This window comes from Hipposideros armiger, unplaced genomic scaffold, assembly GCF_001890085.2.
Source record: "Hipposideros armiger isolate ML-2016 unplaced genomic scaffold, ASM189008v1 scaffold_16, whole genome shotgun sequence".
Classification (NCBI taxonomy): domain Eukaryota; kingdom Metazoa; phylum Chordata; class Mammalia; order Chiroptera; family Hipposideridae; genus Hipposideros; species Hipposideros armiger.
The window spans coordinates 1074874-1089735 of record NW_017731366.1 but is presented as its reverse complement, the minus strand read 5'-3'; the positions used below and the strand labels follow the sequence as shown (position 1 = coordinate 1089735).

General features: G+C 34.3%; 1 protein-coding gene across 2 annotated transcripts in view; it reads left to right on the top strand.

Annotated features, from left to right (window-relative positions):
- The window catches only part of SMC4 (structural maintenance of chromosomes 4), a 36958-nt gene extending 23235 nt beyond the window's left edge, over positions 1 to 13723 (top strand). For both annotated transcript variants that reach the window (XM_019626965.1, XM_019626972.1), the window contains 11 exons: positions 2078 to 2303; positions 2395 to 2471; positions 3172 to 3324; positions 4428 to 4554; positions 8372 to 8561; positions 9618 to 9762; positions 10050 to 10223; positions 10636 to 10818; positions 10977 to 11209; positions 11734 to 11917; positions 12551 to 13723. In XM_019626965.1, coding sequence (XP_019482510.1) covers positions 2078 to 2303; positions 2395 to 2471; positions 3172 to 3324; positions 4428 to 4554; positions 8372 to 8561; positions 9618 to 9762; positions 10050 to 10223; positions 10636 to 10818; positions 10977 to 11209; positions 11734 to 11917; positions 12551 to 12703 — 1845 coding nt within the window. In that variant the 3' untranslated portion in view covers positions 12704 to 13723. The remainder of the gene's footprint in view (positions 1 to 2077; positions 2304 to 2394; positions 2472 to 3171; positions 3325 to 4427; positions 4555 to 8371; positions 8562 to 9617; positions 9763 to 10049; positions 10224 to 10635; positions 10819 to 10976; positions 11210 to 11733; positions 11918 to 12550) is intronic.
- Positions 13724 to 14862: the final 1139 nt, after the last annotated feature.

Here is a 14862-nt window from a genome sequence, read left to right as displayed (position 1 = left end):
TAACTTTTTAATGCACCATCAAACTTTTCCACAGTGGCTGTACAATTTCCTACCAGCAATGTATGAAGCTTCCAATTTTTTTACATCCTCACCAACACTTGTTATTGTATATCTTTTTTATTATAGCCATGCTAGTGTGAAGTAGTATCTCATTGTGGTTTTGATTTGCATTTCCTGATGATTAATGATGCTGAATATCTTTTCATGTACTTATTGACCATGTGTTTATCTTTGGAAAAATCTATTCAAATCCATTGCCTATTTGTTAATTGTTGAGTTGTAAGAGTTCTTTATATATTCTGGATACAAGTCTCTTGTCAGATCTATCATTTGCAAATATTTTCTCCCATTCTGTGGATTGTCTTTTCACTTTCTTGATGGCATTCTCTGAAACACAAAATCTTTAAGTTTTGATTAATTTTTTAATTTTTTAAATTTGGTTGTTTTTGTTTCGGTGTCATATTTAAGAAACTACTGCGTAATCCAAGGACATGGTGATTGACTTCCTGTTTTCTTCTAAGGGTTTTATAGCTTTAGCTTTTACATTTAGGCTTTTAATCCATGTGGAGTTAATTTTATAATATGGTGTAAAAACAGGGGTCCAACTCTACTGTTTTGCATGTGGATATCCACTTGCTCCAATACCATTTCTTTTCCCATTGAATTTTCTTGGCATCCTTGTCAAAAATCAACTGACTATAAATGTAAGTTTATTTCTGGACTCTCCATTTATATGTCAGTCCTTGCACTGGTACCACACTGTCTTGATTACTGTAACTTTGTAATAAGTTTTGAAATCAGGAACCTTCTAATTTTGTTTATTTATATCAAGATTATTTTGGCTATTTTGAGTCTCTGTAATTTTCATATCATTTTAAAAATCAGCTGGTCAATTTTTGCGAAACAAAACTACAGGCAGCTGGAAATTTTAATTTTAATTTTTTTTATTTTTCAGTTACAGTTAACATACAATATTATATTAGCTTCAGGTGTACAATATAGTGATTAAACAGTTATATAACTTACAGAGTAATCACCCTGATAAGCAACTGGAATTTTGATACAGGTAGTCAAATTGCCATCTTAACAATATTAAATCTAATCCATGAACCTGCAATGTTTTCCATTTATTTAGGTCTAATTTTATACAATAATGTTTAATAGCCTTCAGTATACAGGTCTTGTGTTTCTTTTGTTAAATTTATTCCTAAATTTTTGGGGTTTTCTTTTGATATGTTTTAAATGGAGTTTTCTTAATTTCATTTTTGCTAGTGTATAGGAATACAGTTAATTTTTGTATATGTATTGATCTTATATCCCGCAACTTTGCTGAATTCATATTTAGTTTTAATAGTTTGGGGGGATTCCTTAGGATTTTATTCATATATATATATATATATGTATATATATATATATATGATCATATCTTTGAATACAGATAGTTTTATAGTAACTTCCCTTTTAAAATAACAGTAAAGTAATACAGTAGTCCCTCCTTACCTGTGGTTTCATTTTCTGTGATTTCGGTTATCTGCTGTCAACCACAGTCTGAAAATATTAAATGGAAAATTCCAGAAATAAATAATAAGTTTTAAATTTCACGCTATTCTGAGTGAGGAAACCTCACAGTGTCTTCCGAGACATGTATTATCCCTTTGTCTAGAGTATCCACGCTGCATATGCTACTTGCCCATTTGTCACTTAGTAGCCAGACTGGTTATCAGAGAGATGGAGAGACTGCATTCACATATAGCTTTTATTATAGTATAATTGTAACTGTTCTATTTTATTAGTAGTTATTGTTGTTAATCTCTTACTGTGCCTAATTTGTAAATTAAACTTTATCAGATGTATGTATGGATAGGGAAAAACATAGTACATGTAAGGTTCAGTATTATCTGAAGTTGCAGGCATCCACTGAGGGTCTTAGACCATATCCCCTGCAGATAAGGGGGTGTACTCAATTATGTAGATACTCAGAACCTTGTATACGTATCCTTGCATTTTATATATGTATATTACTTATGTAAATGATGTAGTCTTTATTTTAATATATATCTACTTATTTTACTTGTAGATGGCAGTATGGGCCAAGAAAATGAATAAAATTCAAACTCCTGAAAATACTCCTCGGTTATTTGATTTAGTAAAAGTAAAAGATGAGGAAATTCGTCAAGCTTTTTACTTTGCTTTACGTGATACCTTAGTAGCTGACAACTTAGATCAAGCCACAAGAGTAGCATATCAAAAAGACAGAAGATGGAGAGTGGTAACGTTACAGGGGCAAATCATAGAACAGTCAGGTAATAGAGGGTTTTTTTCTTCTGTTGAGTTCCTTTTTATTTAATCTTGTTAGGGGAGACATCTAAGCCTGACTTTTTGTCTGTTCTCCAGGTACAATGACTGGCGGTGGAAGCAAAGTAATGAAAGGAAGGATGGGTTCATCAGTTGTTGAAATCTCTGAAGAAGAGGTCAGCACATATAAAATTGTAGTCAGACTTTAAAACAGCTTTATTGATGTATAACATATATATTATAAAATTTAGCCATTTTAAGTGTACCATACTCACATTTTAAATTAACAGGTTGAATATTCTATAAATGAAAGATGTAGGATTTTATGTAAAACCTTTTAAAGTTCTAAAAATAAAACATGTTCATTAGAAAATATGCTCAACGTATATTTTTTTCTATTGCACTTGGGTCATATGGCTATTGTGCAGTTTAATCATTCACTTCCTGTTTGGCATTTGATTTGTTTTTTCACATAATTACTGCATTACATAACTAGTTTTTTCTGTTTTAAAATAATTCTTTAAGGTATAAGTTATAAGGTATAAGAATATAAGGAGAGACTTCTGGTGCATGTTTCCAAATTTTATTTCAAAATATTTTATATGCCCACAAGTATATGAGAATGTGAAATGTCTAGGAAAAACTGCTATGTTCTATTATTGCCCTCAGAACACTACATGTACTTTTTTCTTCCTTAAAAACATTTACTTTGATGCCCTGGATATCTTTTTCCAAAGATTTATGCCTTGATTTTTTCCCATATTTTGAAATAGTTTACCCCCTTAAATATTTGCATAGGGTACCTTCAATCAACTTTGCAGTTAATCTGAAATGACTCTTAGAGAATACTTATTTCACTGATACTCTTCTTTGTAGGTGAATAAAATGGAATCACAGTTGCAGAGAGACTCTCAAAAAGCAGTGCAAATCCAGGAACAGAAAGTTCAACTGGAAGAAGTAGTAGTTAAGTTAAAGCATAGTCAACGAGAAATGAGGAATACACTTGAAAAGTTTACCGCAAGCATACAGGTATTCTTTTATCAGTATTAGCTGAAACTGTCGGCATTCTGTAGCAATTTGGCAGAAATATTTTGCTGTTTGCTTTCAGTTTTAAAATATTAAGGGAAGAAGCGGGTGGGTCTCTCGGTGGAAGGCCTGGCTCCTGACGATTTTGTTTCCCTGAGTACAAATGGATAAATGCCCTGTCACAGTGTTGCTCTAGCCACAGCTATACCTGGTTTCCATTTGTACTCCATAGAAATGTGTCTTTCCTTAACAAGTATATGACCCATTATTTTCATTCTCTTCAAAGTGGAATGTTTTCTTAATTATGAAAAAGCAATGCATGCTCACTGTTTCTTTTAAAAAACAAAACCAAAAAAGTTTTCAGAAAATACTCAAGATAATCACCCTCAATTTTTATGTATATTCTTCAGCTTTTTAACATAAATACCTAGTTTGCATGCATGTTTATATATGTGGTAAATATAGATATACATTTTAACTTTGTAATGGGTCATACTAATCTTTCTTCACTTAGTAAATTTTCTTTCTAAGCCAATGAAAAATTTACTTTGCAATTGCATTAGAGCTTTTTGTTTGTACAACAATTTGTTAAATGTTTTTCTGTGTTCTTATGTACACTGTTGTGTTTAAAATATCCTTGTTGGGTATACCTTTATATACTCATCCAATTACTTCCTTAGGTTAAATTTATAAAATTATAATTATTACTCAGTATGTGTACAGTGTTTAAAGCTTTTGTTGCATAAGACCAAATGAGCCCAAAAAGATAGTTCTAATTCATTTACTACCAACAGCATATACAAATAATTACTTTTCCAAGTCTTGAAGAGACACTAGGTAGTCTTCAGTATGTTGTAAATTTGCTACTTTGAGGTACTAAAAATGGCATTTTAATTTGTATTTGTAATGCGTTTACCCATTATTTCATGTGTTTGTTGACGGTTTTCATTTCTTACACTACTTGTTCATGGTTTCTGTTTTCCTGTTGGTTGGTATTTGTCCTTAAAAGATTTTTAAGTGCTTGTTTAAAAATTCAAAATGTTTAAAGCAACTGTTGTTACTATTGAGTTAAAATATTGACCTTGAATATGAAAACATTTCTGTAGCGTTTATCAGAGCAAGAAGAATATTTGAATGTCCAAGTTAAGGAACTTGAAGCTAATGTACTTGCCACGGCTCCTGACAAAAAAAAGCAGAAATTGCTAGAAGAAAATGTTAGTGCTTTCAAAACAGGTATGTTTACAGATAAGGACCTTTTTTTTTTCCTTTTGAGATTGTCAAAACAGGTTTTTAATGTTTGAAATGTTTAAGATAACAGTTTGTAGGCTAAAAATAGCAGCTATATTGCTATTTTTATATATATTTGTATATATTTATATATATATAAAATTGCACATATATATTATGTGCAAGTCACCACTCGTGTTGATGGTTTCTCTTTATTCTCAAAAGGTTATAAAGTAAATGCTAATTTAACATTAATAAGTACTATTAAATTAAAGAACTGTATTTGACAGATAAGGAAACCAAGGCACAGAATGGTTTGTATAATTTGCCCAAGATCACATAGCATATGGCGTTCTGATTTCAGGACCCATGCTCTCAATTTCAGACTTTGTATATTTTGGCCCAGTCTTCACTGGTAGTAGTTATTTTATAGATTAAGGAAACAGGATTTGGAAAAACTAAATCATTTAAACAAAAGCACACAGGAAATAAATGGTATACACATGAAGAAAAACAATATTTGCTTGGAAACTTAGAAATATTTTTTTTCCAGAAGCTTTTCTTCTTGTATACATATAAACATGAGTGCTCTACCAAAATAGAACCTTTAAGCAAGAAAAGGAATTCATAGGCTCATAGTCAGAATTGGCTTTGATATCAAAAATCCCCTGATGATGCACTTGAGCGGCTCTGCTTCTTCCATGTTGACTTCAGTCAGACAGATCCAGGTGTACTTCTTACTACAGGAGGAAGGAACGGTGAGTTATGACAGATCCCTTCCTGGATTACAGCATCTTAGCTAGTGACCCCAGCAAACTCGTGTGCATTCATCGTATTCTCAAGAAAGACCCCAGTTACAGTTTGGTTTGTGAGCCAAGGAAGGCAATACTGATTGTCCATCTCAAAGAAGTAAGTGGAGTGGAGTTGGAGCAATTATGCAAATGCTCCAAAAATGAAGGAGTTTTCTCCCAAAAGAAAAAGAGGTAAAAAGATATTTAGCAGACATATGTCCACTGTGCACATTGAATATTCATCTATACTTACTTTATTGTGGTCATGTTTATCAGCATTTTTAATATTAAGGCATTCACTCAAGTAGCACCTGCTAAAGTCTCTCTGTAAGGAGCTCACACTTAAGATGGGGGAGCAAAACTATATGTTGCATATTGTATCAGGTGGTGCTAAAGAATAAGTAAAACCAGGATAACGGGACAGGGTGGGAAGGGGGGGTCAGACAGACACAGTGGTTAGACAGGCCTCTGCTAGAGATATTTGAGCAGAGATCCCAAGGAAGTGTGAGTGCTAACCATGTGGATATTTGGAAGGAAAGGTTTCCAAAAAGAATGTAGAAGAGTAACTGAAGGCCTTGAGGTAGGATTGTGCTAGAAGTTTCTATGAACACAAGGAGGCCAGAGTGGCTAAAGTAAAGGATGGAAGAATTCAGATTAATGTAGGGCCTTCCTTACAGGCCATATTTCCAAGTGAAATAGAAAGCCATTGGAGAGAGATATACAGTGAAGTGGTGTAATCTGGCAGGATTTTTTTCCCTTTGCATTTAATTTGAATCTTCCAGACACACTGACTTCACTCATGCCCCTTTTACCTCACACATACCCACAATATTTGTTGTGACTTTGTCTGTTTTTTTTTGTTTGGGGGTGTTTTGTTTTCAGAATTTTTTTAGTTTATTTGAGCCAAACTGACGACATGTGCTGGGGAGCAAGATCTCAAATGCTCCCTGTTCTGACTGTTTTGATGGTACTCAGTGGTAATTTGAAAGGCCAAAAATGTATATCAGTGTTATTTATAGCAACACTTTCACAGAGAGACTGCAGGAATCTATTTTATTTTTGTTTGAAAAGGAAGCCTTGACTTTATTAAGAGCCCCTATATATTGCATGGAAATGCTGGTATTGTCAGTAGATTTTATTAATGTCTAATATGGAGGACCTATCTCTGCAAGAATAGCTTTAAGATTAAATATTTCATTTTCCATAGGTTTAGGTCTTTAAATATCTCTTTAGCTAATGTGCAGAGAATAGAGTAAGGGAGGGGGAAGGTGGTGTATAGAATAGTGAGTTCAAAATTACAGACTTTACACGCCACAGGTTTTCCCTCCTACTTGTAATAGACATGTTACTATAGATACTAAAAAAAGAAATGCATCATAGATACTTGAAAATAAGAAAGAAAATGTTCTAAAGATTGGAACCCTTTCCGGCTGCATACGGGCCACCTCCAGTGTAGTCATGGTGCCAGCCACCACTGCAGCTTTGCCCCAAGAGTGAGCTGAGCGTGCAGGCAGCCTAATGGCGTGTCAGCCACAAAGAACATTGCCACTGTGAGCATAGCAATTCCTTCAACGAATACAGTGTCTTAGACCTGAAAAATATAAATTGCTAGTGTTGGCAATATATAACTTTTAAATGTGTATATTTAATATCCTTGGGGAAAAGGATCCAGAAGGCCAAAAAAACAGGTTGTTTTTGTTTCTTAAGTGATTACCTCAGAAATGTAAAAAATAGAGTTGTTGGAATTAACTCAATAGATGGGCTAATAATATCAGGGTAAAGAATTTTCTGATAATGTAGAACAAAAAGAGAGAGAAACAGTAAGTTACAAGATTAGGGAATGGTAACATTCCAACCTGCCTAACAGGGAGAAGAGACACAGTGGAAGCAGTAGTTCATTCCTCATTCTGTCCTTTCCTCGCAGCAAGTCCTACCTGCCTCCACCTGGGCCAAATGCCCATGCGCCTCCTGCAGGGGCTTTAGGGAATCTCTTTCATTATGGTAGCTCCGTGTTGATGTTTACCTTTCTAGACAGGTATTCTTGATAGCTTGAACTCCTCAACTTTTTGTCACCTTTCATCCTTCTAATATCGTGTAGTGATTAAGATTCAAATGGGTTACAGAATCACTCTGGCTAGTGTAAATAGGATTTGTGCATGGGTGTGTGATTAAGAGTATTATGTAAGATTGCAATCATTAGGATGGCTCAAGAAAGGAATTCGAGGTTGAACATTCAAGAATAATTTCCAGAGCTACTCTGTAGAACCCTCAAAGGAGCTATACTTCCTCCTCTACAATTGGAAAGTTAAATCTCAAATTGAAAAGATAACACTACAACTACCAACAACAGAAGCACATTGCTCCCAGCGTAATCTACACCATCATAGTTAATGCTGCTGCCTGTCAGTATCCACAAAGCTTTTGACTGGACACCAGAACCTCTAACCACCAAGAAAATCCAAACTTCTCTGGGACTGCCTGCTAGCAAAAATATATTTGATTCATCACTTAGGCCTCCCAAATTATGCAGTTTCTTTTTACCAAAATGATGTCTGGACCCTAGGTACAGGGGAACCTAGGCAATGTAACTTGCCACTTTCTGGGCCACAGAGAAGTGTGCCAATTGATCCTCTGTCTCCCATTTTCTTCTTATCACATGTGAAGGGGGAAACTCTTAGGTTAGCAGAGTAAAATAACCATGATTTCTTCACCACGGGCAAGTTAATAGTCAGGCACCTAGTCTAAAGGAAGTACCAGAAGAAAAAGTTGAAAAGATCTTTGAAAAGAGCTTGAGAGCATGAAGCCATTAAGAAATGGGTTATGTTCAGGGCTGAGCCACAGGATTTACAATGTGTTGTTACAACATCTTTGTTTTGACATAACATCATTTGTTTTGACGTACTTTCTCCCAAATGTCTAAAATTTCTTTTGCATGCATCAGGTTAAGTCATATTGACTGAAGAAATTTATCTAAAAAGTGATGTTTATTAACCTAGAAACATGAATTAAGTTCTTCATTTTTTTAATTTCAGAATATGATAATGTGGCTAAGAGAGCTGGTAAAATAGAAGCTGAGGTTAAAAGGTTACACAATATCATCGTAGAAATCAATAACCACAAACTCAAGGCCCAACAAGACAAACTTGATAAAATAAATAAGCAGTTAGATGAATGTGCTTCTGCTATTACCAAAGCCCAAGTAGCAATCAAGACTGCTGACAGGTAAGAGTATGCACACTACCCTCCACTGTCCTCTTCCCTACTCCACATTGGAAAGGGGGTTAATGTTTAGTGTCCGTTAAATGTTTCTATTACTGTTACTTATGAAGCCTATCTGACATAGTACCTAATAGGACTTTAGTAAGGGAAACCTATAAACATTTCTCATATTGGTAAACAGGTATACCAGGGAAAGTGTAATTATATAAATCCCCAATTGTGAGGACATAGAAATTAGTTTTGTTTTTCTGGCTTAGAGTAAATGGTGATTAATTTAAATAGGTCTGCATCTCAGGAGAATAACAGAGAAAAATGAGATCTCTTGGCAAAATTAACTTAAATTCTTAATTAACTAGATTATTCCATTGTCCCAGATCACAAAAAGTTTTTTATTCATTCATAGATCTTGTTTTAAAGTTAATTTTTAGAGTATTTATTGGTCTAAAATAATAAAAGCTAAATACATAAAAGTGTGGAAATGTAACAGCTGTCTCTTAAAATTATAACAAATTGCATATTATCATTATTAAGTTATTCCAGTGCCTTTTGCTCAAAGATAAGCTTTTTTTTAATGTTAGGAGACGTTTCCCTAAACACATTTGTCAAAGTAGAAATAACTTTTTTAAAAGAAAAAAAAAAGTCATTCCTCTCATTCTGTCTCTACCCCAGCCTCCTTTGGAAGCACTTGTTTCCCTGACTTGAACTGGGACATATTTTTTATTTGAATATATAGCTTCATGGGTATTGAGACGTAAGACTCTCCAATCTGAATATAATTCAATGGACAATTTTGCTTTGTAGTCTAAGATTGGATGTTACTAGAAGCTTATATAAGGAAGTTTCATTAATTTATACTGTGTTTCATAAAATATACAACATCCTACAAGTGTGTGTACAAAAATAAAAACCAATTCAAGGCTGGTTTTATAAATCAAATATTAAAATCTGTGATAGAAAAAAATGTATTAATATGTCATGAAAAGTTCTTTGGTAGGTTTTCAGAAGCAGAATAATAAATCATGTGTTACCACATTTTAATATATTATTTTGCTTGTTTAGAAATCTTAAGAAAGCGCAAGACTCTGTCTTTCGCACAGAGAAAGAAATAAAAGATACTGCGAAAGAAATAGATGACTTAACAGCAGAGCTAAAAAGTCTTGAGGAAAAAGCAACAGAGGTCATAAAGAGTACAAATGCTGCAGAGGTAAGATGGAGAGGAGAAAATGGTATTTGAAGCAGTTTAAAGAGTTGGATATGTGACATCAGTGCCTTGCATAGTACGCACTCAATAGATTAAAACATAACTATATTAGCTTTTATTTGTACATTAAAATATGGGTACTGTATTATAACTTTTGAGTAAATACGTTTTAATTTAATTTGGAAGGAGTAATGGGAGAGAGTGTCAACTTCCTCATCCATGTGTTGTGAAAACACGGGTTCTTTCTGTTTGGGAAGGTCATGTCTGCAGCATTTCTTCTTGGCTTTTAGGAGACGCTACCTGAGATCCAGCAAGAACATCGCAATCTACTTAAAGAACTAAAAGTAATTCAAGAAAATGAACATGCTCTTCAAAAAGATGCACTTAGTATTAAATTGAAACTTGAACAAATAGATGGTCACATTGCAGAACATAATTCTAAAATAAGATATTGGCAAAAAGAGGTGAGATTTTTACCATTTAAATGTGACTTTAAAATATCCCTTATGAAAAAGGGTTGGGTTTTTTGTTTTGTGTTCAAGGTATGGTTGTGATTCTTTCATGATATAATCACTTCCCAGGTTTATAAGGAACCATATATAGTAGTTATATACAGAAAAATCTGGGTAATTTTTTAAATTAGTCAAAATTTTAATCCCAGAGCTGATATGGAAATTTAACCAAAGGCTACATGAACACTTTGGAACACTACAACTATTTTTCTTTGAAAAGTAGTTAATACACAAATTAGTCACAAATCCTTAGTATATGTTGTTTTATTAGATAGGTAATTTGTCATATTGTTGATTTGATTCTTTTTAAACAATAAATTGTACTGCGCCTTCCCTAACTCTTCATTTATATTGAACTTTTTAGATTTCAAAAATAAAATTGAATCCCATAGAAGATAATCCTGTTGAAGAGATTTCAGTTCTGAGCCCAGAAGATCTTGAAGCCATAAAGAATCCAGATTCTATAACAAATCAAATCGCACTTTTGGAAGCCCAGTGTCATGAAATGAAACCAAATCTTGGTGCCATTGCAGAGTATAAAAAGAAAGTATGAATAAACTGTTAATGTATAATAGTCAAAAATTCTTGTTAGTCCTTAGCCTAAATTGTGACTTTTAATTTTATGTAATTAGTGATGCTAATTCTCATCTCAAATTTATAACTTGAATAAATGTTTTTTTTCTCATGGTAATATTTTTCTCATAGGAAGAATTATATTTACAACGAGTAGCAGAATTGGACAAAATTACTTACGAGAGAGATAATTTTAGACAGGCATATGAAGATCTTCGGAAACAAAGGCTTAATGAATTCATGGCAGGTTTTTATATAATAACAAATAAATTAAAGGAAAATTATCAGATGCTTACTCTGGGAGGTGATGCTGAATTGGAGCTTGTAGACAGCTTGGATCCTTTCTCTGAAGGAATTATGTTCAGGTTTGTAAATTAAATACTGAGTTTTAGATCCATATCTCTGTATATTCTCCAAACTCTTAGTATTAGGGGTGGGATGTGAAGGTTAGATATATAACTTGTTTTATTTAATGATAAATACTAATTTATATATTGGCAATTTAGAGCATAAATTCTGGGCAAACAGCAAATATTTAATTTTACACAGTATTTGTCTAGTTAACCTTTTTTAAAATTTTCAAGTAATTTTAATTTAATGTCTGGATTTTAAAATTGCAGAGCAAAAAAATGCATTGGAAATGGGGGAAGAATAGCAAGAAGTACTTATTAGCCTGCTGTTTAAATCTTAAAGTTTTGATGTTCCTATATGTTCATCCTCCAATAACATTTTTATGAAATCACCCCCCAGAATCTGAGCATTATGAAAAGCAAGTTAGAGATTCCCAAGGAAGGTGGTAGAAGCCAGTTATGTTTCAAAAGCAAATCACAAAGTCATAAATTAAGCTTCATAAGTAATTAGACTAACAAGATTTTCTTAACTATTTCAGTGTTCGACCACCTAAGAAAAGTTGGAAGAAAATCTTCAACCTTTCAGGAGGAGAGAAAACACTTAGTTCATTGGCTTTAGTGTTTGCTCTTCATCACTACAAACCCACTCCTCTGTACTTCATGGATGAGATTGATGCAGCCCTTGATTTTAAAAATGTATCTATTGTTGCATTTTACATATATGTAAGTAATCATTTAGAGGTTTTCAACCTAAAAAAGTTATGGGTTCCCTAAACATTACACAAGGAATTGACATTTCATTTGAGCTTTTTTCCTCTGTTCTCTAAGCCATGTCCAGGGGTATCAAAGGAAAAAAGTCTTTTACTTGAACCAAATACAGTAAAACCTTGGATTGCAAGTAACTTGGTTTGCGAGTGTTCCGCAAGACAAGCAAACATTTCTAATACATTTTAACATGGTAAACAAGCGATGTCTTGCAATATGAGTAGTTTGTTTCTGAAACAAATTATGCTTGCAAACCAAGGTATTACTGTATTTCCATTTGGGGAAAGTGAAATATAAATTGATAATGTAAATTAGTAGCAGAAGCACAGTAGAATCTTCAGTCTCCTGTGTAGCTCTCTTTTGTACTGGAAGACTTCTAAACAACCATGCTTCCAAAAACACTCAAAAGTCCTCTCAAATCCAAATACTATTTCATAAAAAATCCATGCCATCATTCTTGTTCATGTTAATTATCAATGTAATGTTGAATTTATTGCCTAAAATGTATTACAGGGAAGTAAAGCTAGATGTTTATATATGATTTACCTGTTAATACTTAATGTTTCTAACTTATTCTTCCTTTCTCTTTAGGAACAAACAAAAAATGCCCAGTTCATAATAATTTCTCTTCGAAATAATATGTTTGAGATTTCGGATAGACTTATTGGGATTTACAAAACATACAATATAACAAAAAGTGTTGCAGTAAACCCAAAAGAAATTGCATCTAAAGGACTTTGTTAAACCTGTTTATACTGAAGACTCTTCAAATTGAATCGGCAGATTCAGTGTATTGTATTACTGATTTTCTACTTGTAAAGGATTATAAACTGTATAAAAAATGTATTCCTAAACTGGATCATATAATGGGCTTCTGGTTTATGCTGTTACAAGTTTAATAAGATATTTTATATACCAGCTTTGAGGAAATTATAAGAATCTGACAACTTTGTAAGCAGCAGAAAATAAGATGCCTGCAGGGTGAGGTTACTGCCCTTTTCCCCAAATTGCTACTAGCAGAGTTAAAAGTATGTTAGTGGATTAACAGTAAAGTTCTAAACAAGATGCAGCATACCCTCATGGACCTTTGACCTGCAGTGAAAAAACCTGCCAACTACTATTGTATAAATTCTAAAGGTATGCCACTTAATTTACTAAGTTAGATAATTAAAAGATTTATTACCTGAATACTGGGACCATTTTTTTTAATCAGTCATTCTGAATTGTAAGGATGCAAATTTAAATATCTTAACATGCGTTCCTAAAATTTGATATGTTTGTTTAGAACACTTGCATGAGGGCAAACTAAGCCAATGTCTGACTGATTATGACAAAGGGTATCATATGGTGAAAAGAAATGCCCACTATAGTTGCTTCATAAAAAGAATGATGTATATAAGGGTTTAACTTCTTTGTGTAAATGGAAATTAAGATAGAGGGCTGTTTGCCTACCAAATTGTCAGGGTTTTTTACACTGTATTAACTCAAGAACGTTAAAATGTTACTGGAAATAAGTTGGCAACCACTTGGTTTTCAGCAAGAATTTTGGTATTGAATCAAAAGTTTTTGTCCTAGCTATTGAATTTCTCGATATTGATCCTGAGGATTTAATTAAAATTAAGAGTTAATTAATAACTAGTTATTCAGTGAAGCATTGTTTAGTTACTAAAAACCCAACAAAGGTTTGTATCATTAAGGCTTTCTGGCCATTAAAATTGTAAATACATTATCATGGACTTAAATAAAGCAAGATCTGAAACTCAACTATGGTCATTTGTTTTAAATCAAGATTATGTAAGAGAAAACTAGTAAAGGCTAGAATTATAATTAAATTCTTTTTCATTGGTGAGAGTAGAGGTGAATGGAATTTAATACTTTTATTACGTTTTATAACCAATGTAGTAGAGCTTTGTACTAAGTTTTAAAGTTAAGGTAGAAAAGAGGTCCAAAATGGCAAATTAGGTAAACGCTATGCCTACTGCATCCCAGGATCACATCAAAATTAGAAATAAATTACAGAACTATCAACCTCAAGAATCATCTAAAGACTAGCTAAACAGAACTCCTATAACTAAGGATATAAAGAAGAGACCATGTCAAGACTGGTAGGAGGGGTGGAGATGCAAAACAGGCTGACCACAGATAGTGGTTGAATGCTGGGAAGGACACCACAGTGGCAAGGGTCCTGTGCCGGGAAGAGGAGCTCCCATGGCATCTGGAAGTGAAAATCAGCAAGGACTCTGTCTACCCTTCCTGGTGGGATAGAAGGTGGCTGGAAACCCAGACACCCTCTTGTAGTGCTGGCACAAGGACTTGGCTTGTGGGCACTCACCTGGTCTCTGGTGGAGAGGCAGCAGCCCCGGAGTCCCAGGGACTTGCAGGGAAGAACTGAGTTCTGTGGGTTTGGCGCAGGAGCTGGAGGGACAGGAGCCATTGTCCCTGTGTACAGCCTGACACACATGTGGCCTACAGGAAGGCAGCATCTTTTCAGTGTTAAGCGCTCCTTCAAAGGGCCAAGTCTGGAACAGCATTGGTCTGGTGGAATCCGCACATGGGCACTGCCTTGGTGACACCCTGGGACCCCCACACCCTACACAACTGGTGCTATATTGCCTGTGAAACTGGGCTGCTGGCCCCACCCCACAGGCTGTGGAAGCCTGACTGAAGCAGATGGAGGGCCTGTGGCAGCTTGGAAACATTTGCTAGTGGGCAGTAACCCAAGACCTGCATTGCAGTGTCTGTTGGGCAGCTCTCAGGAACCTGTGGGCCTGAGACGAGTGGTGGCTGGCTGTGGTTTCGGGGCATTTTTACAGATGGTCACGGGCCCAGCACTGGTGAGTGAGCCGAGACTGCATTGACTGTTGGAACCACTGACCAGACTCCTTAGCTCCCTGGAGTTGCAT